The sequence below is a fragment of the Geospiza fortis genome, unplaced genomic scaffold (genome assembly GCF_000277835.1).
Source record: "Geospiza fortis unplaced genomic scaffold, GeoFor_1.0 scaffold330, whole genome shotgun sequence".
In the NCBI taxonomy this organism is placed as follows: domain Eukaryota; kingdom Metazoa; phylum Chordata; class Aves; order Passeriformes; family Thraupidae; genus Geospiza; species Geospiza fortis.
Window position 1 is genome coordinate 2415471 of NW_005054400.1, and position 9392 is coordinate 2424862.

At 45.1% G+C, this 9392-nt stretch overlaps 1 protein-coding gene across 1 annotated transcript in view; it reads right to left on the reverse strand.

Moving 5' to 3' along the window:
* Positions 1–5076: 5076 nt before the first annotated feature.
* SV2B (synaptic vesicle glycoprotein 2B) overlaps positions 5077–9392 on the reverse strand; it is a 60634-nt gene continuing 56318 nt past the window's right edge. Inside the window, exons 11-13 of the mRNA XM_005426050.2 lie at positions 9215–9392; positions 6361–6520; positions 5077–5319 (exon numbers count right to left, since the gene is read on the reverse strand). The exon at positions 9215–9392 is cut by the window's right edge and continues 50 nt beyond it. Of these exons, the coding sequence (XP_005426107.1) occupies positions 5136–5319; positions 6361–6520; positions 9215–9392 (522 nt within the window). The 3' untranslated portion in view covers positions 5077–5135. The remainder of the gene's footprint in view (positions 5320–6360; positions 6521–9214) is intronic.

Below are 9392 nucleotides of genomic sequence, written 5' to 3' on the forward strand. Positions count from 1 at the left end.
TGGTCTTGCACAGCATTTGGAGATATTTTGTGCTTCCTCCTACCAGAAAATGTCTCAGGGTAAAGATTTTCTTGTGTCCTGTGTTTGGTAGTCCATGGTGTGAAAGGATTGTGATAGAAGGCAGACTTAATTGAGTTGGGATTGTATGAAAGGAGGAGGATGAACAAGTAGCAAACATCAAAGAAAGCCCCTACAGTGTCAGGGTACAAAGTTACCCAGTAGAGCCCTTGTGAAAAGGCTCAAAATGTTCATTAAACACAAACACTACAAGAGCCATTCTTTTTCTTCCAGCCTTTTAATGTGACAGAGAGAACAAAAACAAATCCATTGGAACAGCTGCAATTTCCAGTGACGACCAGACACAGATCAAATAAAAAAATAAAAGAAGGTTTAAAATGAAGAAAAGGAACCAAGGGACTGGAATTGGCTATTTCACACACAGAGTTGACAGAACATCTAAAGGAAACTTTCCATTAAAGCACGACACCAGGTGTTATTTACAGTGGAACTTGCAGTGTGTGTACATTTATACAGCACTAGTATCACATACAGCAAAGAAATTAATTTCATTTTGTTTCCTTCATGGTTCCCAGGCTTGATTCTTCCTAAAAGCAGCATTTGCTAATGTAAGGGTGAGAAACTGAGGGAGAAACTTAATGCAAAATAAAATACATAGGGCTCAAATCTACATAAACCTAAAAATATCCTCTCAGGTTTTGTGATTCCTTTTGAAAGTCAAAGGACATGAGCAGGGAATATATAAGGACTCCTTAAGAGCATCAGAGAATACTCTGCTGTTGGAGGTCTCAAAGCAGGACCTGGAAGGGACCTGGAATCTGCAGAAAGCTCAGCTCCATGCTCCTGCTCTGTGCCCCTGTGTGGAGGCAGCCTTGGGGCTGGACCACTCCCAGGCTTGGGGAACATCCCTCAGTGCCCCCCCAGCATCACTGAAGGACATCAGAGTGCCTGAGCCCTTCCCAGTGTGCAGAACCTCTGCCACTGGATGTGGGTTTTCCAAGACTGACCCTCCTCATGGTCCAAAAGATCCCATACACCACCATTTGTAAGTCCCACAGCATTTCAAGGAATTTCAAAGAGTGATGTTGATATGGGCAAGGAGGGGCTCACCCCGCCCAGCACAAGCTGCAGCCACCACCTCTAGGATGTAGCAGAGCCAAAGGCAGTAACAGGAGCTGTCCTGCACAACTGGGGTAAATAAATCACAACACTTGTAAATCAACAGGGAACACAAGGAGGCAGAACTCTCATTGTAACACCACTGGTCTTTAATAATAGTATCAACAGTGCTTGGTGTTCCTATAAAAGCCAGTGTCTGCATGCTCAGAAATTCAGCAATGGACTCCTCCCAGTACACTGCTGTAGAGCTGGAACCACAAAGCCACAGCAGGCCAGTTTGGGTTCCCTAAATTCACCTTTCCCATGCCACAATGTCCCTGGCTAAGTGGCTGTCCTGCTGTGCCACACTGCAGGAGGAGATCCAGCTGTCCTCTAGAAGAGATCTTTGGGATTTAAGGCAAGTCCCCTGCCCTGGTCCTTCCTCTGTGTCCCTGTTGCAGTGAAGGTCACAAACCCATGGAGATGGTGCTGTGCAGAGACCATCAGGGGAGCTGTGGTCAGCAGGTTTCTCCGTGGATGGTCCAGTGTATCCCAGACAGAGACAGCTCCCTGTGGCAGATGTGGGCAGGGGAACTGAGGGAGATGTGCTGGCCCTTGAGCAGCAGGAGCAATGCTGATTTTACAGCAGAAATTAAGGTGAACCATGAGAGGAGGTGCCTGAGGAGAAATCTTCCCTTGCTTGAGGCTCAAGGATCCATGACTGAGGCTAAGCGTAGCAGGTGGCCAAGGCTTGAAACAGCCCAAAACAAACCCCAGCCGATGAAGAGGGGGCTGCACCCAGCTGCTGTTTTGCTCTGGAGAGCAGCAGTGTGACACCTACACTGATTTACACCACGGCAAGGACAGCAAATACACACTTTGGGAATATTGACTAAGCCTGTCCCCACTGAACTGGGTGGGAGATGCCAGCCCAGGTGTCACACATGCAATGCCTGAGCTGGAGCTGCTGCCCTGGATCTCTCTGTCCCTGAAGAAGCAGGACTGTCCAGGGCAAGTCATCTCCAGCTCAGCACAGGGCCTGGGCAGGGTCCCCCTATTCCCTTTGCCTTTCAGCTGAGAACAATGGCAATCCATTCAGTCCAACCCTAGGTGTGTCTCAGCTGGGTGATGGGAGCTCTCCTCAGCTTTTCCTTTCTTCCTTCTCTGTCCTTTATCTCAGGACAACAATCCTTTATCTCTGTGTGTTTGCTCTCTCCTGTTGGTCGCAAACTCCCTGGTCAAGCAGGGGTAGGAGCCTTCTCCCAACACATCCAATATCCCTTAGCCCTTAAGTGACTCACCCATGGATTTTAGGGTGCAAAGAATTTCCAGGTGACATTGACAATGAGATCCTATTACTCTTTACCTTGTCCCAGCTGGTCTGTGGGGTAAGGTCTAGCAGCCTGTGAAAGAGTCATTTTATAAGGAAGAAAGGTTTCTCATATTGGATAATATTTCCTAATATTACCTTGCCATTTCTATCTCCTCATGATTTCAATTTTTTCCTTCTCTGGAAATTAACAGGGAAGTTTTGCAAAATAAATGATGTCACTAATGTCACTGCAAAATGTCAATGGAGAACACAAACAGGTTTGCTGTGAGCTTTGGGTGACATGTAAATAGGAACGTTATGCAAAAAAAAAAAATATTTAGACAATTAGGTTCTAGCTCCTCAGAGCTGCACAAATGAACAGTCCAGAAAATGAAAAACAAAATTTCTCCCCCTCTGTCCAGTTGCAATGTGGTAATTGGCAAGCACAGCCCAACAAAATGAATGAAACCTAAAGGTCACAGTGACCTTTTGTGTTAAAATACATATTTAAACTGTTTCTCATCATGCAAAAGGACCAGATATTCTTAGAGAAAAAACCCACATTCTGGGCTGTGATTCTGAACAGAAGCTGTGAACTGCTGCCAAAGGACATAATTACATTCACTCCTACCTTAGAGAAGGAACCTTGCTGTTTTGAAGACAAATAAAATAAATAATAATAAAAAAAAGCCTAAGCTACCCATAAAATGAAGAAATTATGCATAATAAGCTCAGTTATTACAGCAGCTTGTGATTTCATCAATTTCATAAACCTCAGAATAAAGGTCGAAAATCTCAAACAGCCCATTGTAGCCTAGCTGATCCATGAGTGTTTATCCCTGATTGACACAATGATAAAAGTGATGCTCATTAGGGGCTTTTGCCTCATTGGCAAGGATTTGCTGCTTGTGATCTAACCCTGCTGTGTCCTTCAGCAGCACCACGCTGAGTCCCACAGCTGCAGCCTGGGCTGGTCCTGGTGCCCAAGTGCAAGGGGCTGTGCCTGTGCAGCCAAAGGCAGGGGTGTAAGACATCACTCCTGCAGGATCTCAGCCTAGCCTTGCTTGGTTTTCTTAAAAAAAAGAAAAAAAATCACCAAAAAACCAGAAAACAAATAAAAACCAACAAAGATCCAACAAAAGGTAAATGAGAAGATCACCAGCAAAAGTACAGAAGAACATTTTTATGTCACAAAATATCCTGGTTTGACAAATTAGCTGCACTATGTGGTGGTTTCAGATCAATTCTGGTCTGTTGCTGAGCTTGTTGCAAGGGTATAATTAGTGTTATCTCATCCATTGTGAGCACTGGTGTGCTATTGAATAGGGTGCTTTTCCTTCTGGTTTCCCAAGAAAACACACCCCTAAATACACAACTCACTTTGCCTCTAGGTGCAACAGGACTTAACTGGTATGATAAAAAGGGCACACGAATTTCAGAAATGTTCTCCACAGGATATCAAGCTAAACTGTGCCACTTAATGGGGAATTTAATGTTCTGTACAGTGAAAGCTTGCTGTGTGCATTCCCTGTGTAACAAGTTAAATGGCTTTAAGTAACTGTGCTTACAGTGTTTCAATGAGACCCAAGTATATTAGAAAATCAAGCATCATATTCTTCAAATAATATGGCTAAAATGCTGGTAAATTCACAGTTACCATTCTCTAGGTATTAGGCAAAAATCCCCTATTTACACTGGATAATATGTACACATTTGGTTTGTGGAATGCTCCAATATCATATCAATTTCTCCTCTGTGAAAGCTGTAAGGAAAAACCCCTCTTAATCATTATAGAAATATATAGCCCCAGCCACTAAGACATTTAAATATTTGGTATCTTGATGTAAAGAACAAAGTGTCACTGAGTTGGTCATGACTCCTGATAAACTTGAATTACTGGGATTTGGTTTTGGTGCCACTCTTAAAATCCTCTAAAGGGTGCAGAAATTAGAAATCCTAAATTTTCATAGCTGATCACTTCAATGGGTGTATGTAAGTTTGCAAGTAGGTGTAAATACACACACACACATATATATATATATAATTATTTAGATATTTCTCTTCCACAGCAAGAAGGTGTCTAGTAATTCCCTGTGCCCAAGTGAAGACAATAAAGGGCTTTGAAGCTCTGAGTCTTCTGAGACAGCTGAGCACCCACCCTCACATCCTCGAGAAATCAGGACTCTCACTCTTCCAGGGTGGAGTGGTAATTCCAAAATCAAGACAGCTGGGGCCAGTGGCCACATCTGCAGCTGTTAGCTGGAGCTCACCTAGAGCAGGTTTGTTTCCTGCCCTCCCTGGATGCTCTGAGCACAGCTGATGTGGGTGGCTGGGCAGGGCAGGAGGGTCTGGTCTGTCCTCCTGTCTGTCCTCCATGCGGGCACGGAGCTGCTGTCTGCCTCTGGTGTCCTTGCAGGGGATGGACAGGGTCAGGGGGGGCTCCCAGCACAGGCAGGGTGGAACCCAAGCTCTGCAAGGGGCATGTGGGGGCTGCATGCACCAGTCGTGGCTGTAATAAGGTCAGGAACGATGGTTTTGTTTAAATCCCTGCAGGTTGTTCTTTGTTCTTCTTTCCCTCTGCCGTCTCGCTTTGAGGTACCGACAGAACAGTACAGAATGAACGTTTTGGGCTTTCCAGACATGGCTCCTTTTTGTTCTTCTCCTACATGTGCCCCCACCCCCCACAAGCCCCCACAGCCTCTGTTGCTCACATCAGGACCTGTTCTCGAGTCTCTGGCAGGCGCAGAGCCAGCAGGCCACCCCCAACCAGAGCGGAGGAGGCCAGAAGGATGGGAACCACCTTGGTTATCCCTACGAAGGAGGAGAAGATGGAGTTCCCCAGGATGGCACCAAACTTGCAAAGCCCGTTGAGGATGCCAAAGGCTGTTGCCCTGTGGGGAGGAAAAGCAGAAAGCAGTGATTGGGAGACAGGTTCTGGCACAGCTACACAAGGTTTGGATGAGTAATTTTGTGAATGCTCCTATGTTGCCCAGGCTATGCTTCTAGCAAGTAAAACTGGGTGGAATAAATAAGTAGATAAATAGATGCAGCTGTTTTGTGGGTCTGTGTGGATGAGGAGAATGCCTGTGTGCACTCATTTCTCCTTTTCATGTCACCTTCTCCCTAGAGTGACCCACTCTAGGGCCCTTGAGTGGCCCGTTCTGTCAGCCTTTGCCCTCCCCAAAGACAGCAGGACAAAATCTGCTCTAGATCTCCTCAAAGCCCTTCCAAGGGCTGCCTGGACTGGGTTGTCATCAGAGAAGCAACCACAGCTCTCCCCTAAATTCTGTTTCACCCAGCAGCTAAAAGCCCACTACTTTTAATGTACAGTCCCTCTCCTTCATTTCTGGCTTCCCCCCACAGTCTGAAAAAGGCAAAAAGGGGCTTATGATGATGTAAGGAAAGATTTAACCCACAGGACATTGTCCTGAAGTCCTCTGCTCTTCCCCAGGTCCCAGATCACTCTGTGTACATGGTTTTCTCCAGGTTTTGGATGGGAGGGCTGCCCCAGTGATGAGCCATGACGAGAGGATGGGGATGCAGTGTGAGAGGCCAGACCTCCATACACATCCATGGAAATGACAGAGTACTTCTTTCATTTTAAACTAGTTGACCTTAAAGGTCCCTTCCAACCCAAACCATTCTGTGATATCATGGTTCTATGATTCTTTGATTTATCAGCCCGTAATTTCCATATGTCCACGTGGTCCCTGTGTTCAACCTGCCACACATGCAGAACTTGCATGTGCTTGCATTTGTGCTTGCAAATGTCTTTTCTGACCCAGGATTACACAGCCCTGAAGGACTGGTGAAAGTAAAATAAATAAAAATACACAGCTCCCCCGCCTACATGTCTCTAGGGCAGCTTTTTTCGCTGGGAACCAAGAGGACTAGGCAGAGGGTGGGGATTCAGGGAGACGTGTTCTGAGCACCTTTTGTCGGTGGGGTAGAGCTCCACGGTGATGACATCCAGGGCGTTCCAGGCGGCGATGCTGGCCCCGCAGAAGAGGCACTGCCAGCCGATCATCGCCGACTCGCTGTTCCCAAAGAACAGGAAGAAGCAGCACACGGCTGAGATCAGCATCGAGCCGCCTGCGGGGGGAAACCAACAGGAAAACCCTGGCACAGCTTGTTGCCTGGTTGTACTCTTCCCCTGTCCGCAGCTTGTCGCCCTGAATTTTTAAGATTTTCTAAGCCTTCTGATGTTTGTGCTCTTGTAGCAAACTTTCTCGCACACTTTCTGTAAATAACTTTTTGTTTTGCATTCTTTTATTCTCTTCAAATTTGATAGACTGTTGGTTTGTCTAGTGTCATTGGAGAGGTGGCACTTTCACCATTTTTTAAGATTTTCTAAGCCTTCTGATGTTTGCGTTCTTGTAGCAAACTTTCTCGCACATTTCTGTAAATAACGTGTGGTTTTGCGTTCTTTTACAGAAAAAGAGAAATTTGATAGACTGTTGGTTTGTCCAGTGCCATTGGAGAGGTGGCACTCTCACCCTCCAATCCACTGTCACTTCTAGAAAACTATAAATGTTAGAGTCAGAAAATAAACTTCCCTTTCCTTCACCTTGAGAGCAGCAGCGTGTGCGCTCGTGTTGTTTCGTGTCCTATAGTGACAACAGCTGAGCAAATACATTTGTTAAAGATGACTTTCAAGTGATGACATTTCATCCCAGTAAGTATTAAATCTCTGAGGATCCAAAAACACCTTGATGCTGCCTATCTGCCATTCTCTGATGCTGGTAGCAAGCCTGGAAGCGTTCTCAATGTCCACGTGATCTTGCTGATAGTCCTGCTCTACAAAGACTGTGAAGACAGGCTTTTCCAGGCAGGCTTCCAGCATCTCAGACTTCCAGATGGACCCAGGAAGAGCAGAGGCAAGTAAACATGAAAGTCAATGAGCAGCAAGCATCATTTTGAAGGTTTTTCAACTTGGGTTTCAAGTGATAAGCTTGTGCATTTCATATCGTATCACTTGACACATTTCTAGTCCCAATTAGGATAATTTACAGTCACTTGTATGAAGCATTTGAGGTCTCTTTTAATTATAAGAACATCATTAGATTTCATGGCACATTTGCACAGGAGCCATAATTTTATGAACATCACCGAGGGAGAAAGTGAGAGCATTCATGCTCAGTTAGGCACAGTTCAGATTCAGAAATATTAATAGCTACATCACTGCTTTCCAACCTATTGGGAATTTTCAACTGAAAGATGAAATTTGGGAAAAATCGAACTTTTTTCACCAGAATGTTCTGTTATCACTGAAATATCTCCATTTATTACCAGGAAAGCAAGCAAATTTCTCTATTTTTTTGGTGGTTTTGGAGTCAATTTAGCGTCATCCAAAATAATTTGGATGTTGAAGGGTAACTAAAATGCTTCAATTTGGACATTATGTTGCATCCTGCAGTGGCCTGCCTATGAAAAGCTGCTGTGCAGGACTCCTTGTCCACTTCTCCATGGTTCAAGGCCAGACCACATCCCCACAGTGTGGTGTGGATATTCCCCCTGCTGCAAAAGCCCAGCCCAGCACTGGTGAGGGCACAAAGAGCTCTGCTGTTTTGTACAAGAGAAAGTTTGGCAGGATGTGATAAAAATGAATTGAAGCCCCAGGAAGGCACACAACACAAAGGAGAAATTCAGTTTTCCTGTTAAGCTGACCAGAAATAATATGTTCCACAGAGTGATACAGGTGGGATGCCAGAAGGCTCTTTCAATTGGAAATTCCATAGTGAAGCATTTCAGCATGTCATTACTAATTTTTGTCCCGTTCTCTTCTTTTTGCAGGAGAAATAAGCATTTAGGGCTCCAGCTGTCATCTCAATTCCAGATGAAAATGCTGAAACACTGACATGTTTGCAGGATGGACAATCTGATTCTCATTCAACTTCTTCTAATTTATTTCTCCCAGACCGTCTGGTGTGTTTGGGTCTTTTTTAAATACACCACATGAATGCTCATTTTCCCTCAGTGTAAATTCCTGAGATGCTCATCTTGCTCTACTTTAACCTGTCTGAAGGTGAGGCTGAGCTAAACCTTCCCTCTGTTCTCAGAGGAGAGAGAGGAGCTCAAGAGAGTGATTCATCCCTTACCCCAGAGCCACATCCCTGATTTTATTACCTTCCTGTGGCTGTCCCTCAGGGTATGATTCACATATCATGGGATAAGAGCAAGGTCTGAACCCTGGAGGCTGCAACACCAGCAATTCCCAAAGTATTCATAAAGCTGATAAGGTGATAACTTGATAAATTATTCCCATGATGCTAAAGGGTGCCTCCTGTCTTGGCTGTGACATGGTCAGTTAATTTACCATATGGTCTCTGAAGCTGCTTGTGCAATCATTTGAAAATCAGAGGAAAAACCAAAAAAGGGAACTCCTAGGCTGTCAAGCTGCCACATCAAATAACCTTTGTGAATATTCATTGCTACAAGCAAAATGTTCATTTATTTATACAGAAGCTTTGGACTTCAGCAGCAACTCAACAGGACCAAGAGCTCCTTTTTTAGCTTTGACCCTGATTTGCTGAACACTGCAAAAACATGCAGGATTTGACACAAAAGGCAAAATAAATTAAAAAAATGTTACAGACACACAGAAAAAAAGGGTGAGGAGGTGGGGAGTAGGTAATTTTTTCACCTGCCTAACCCTCTAGTTCTTATCCTTCTGCTCCTTTTGTTTTGGGGATGACTTGTTGCCAGCAGAGCCATGCCAGTGTGCAGACACACTGAGCAGGGCTGAGCTCCACCCTGTCCTGCCCCATCCCCACCATCCCCACTCACCAATCATCTTTATCCTCCCGATTTTGTCCATGAGCAGAGCAGAGATGATGTTTCCTGGCAGCACAGACAGGCTGCCCAGGAAGCTGACCAGGTAGATCAGGAAATCATTGTCCTCCTCAAAGTCGATGTGGCAGCCTTCCTTTTCCTTCATGAAGGTGCTGTTGATGAGCCTGCAGTT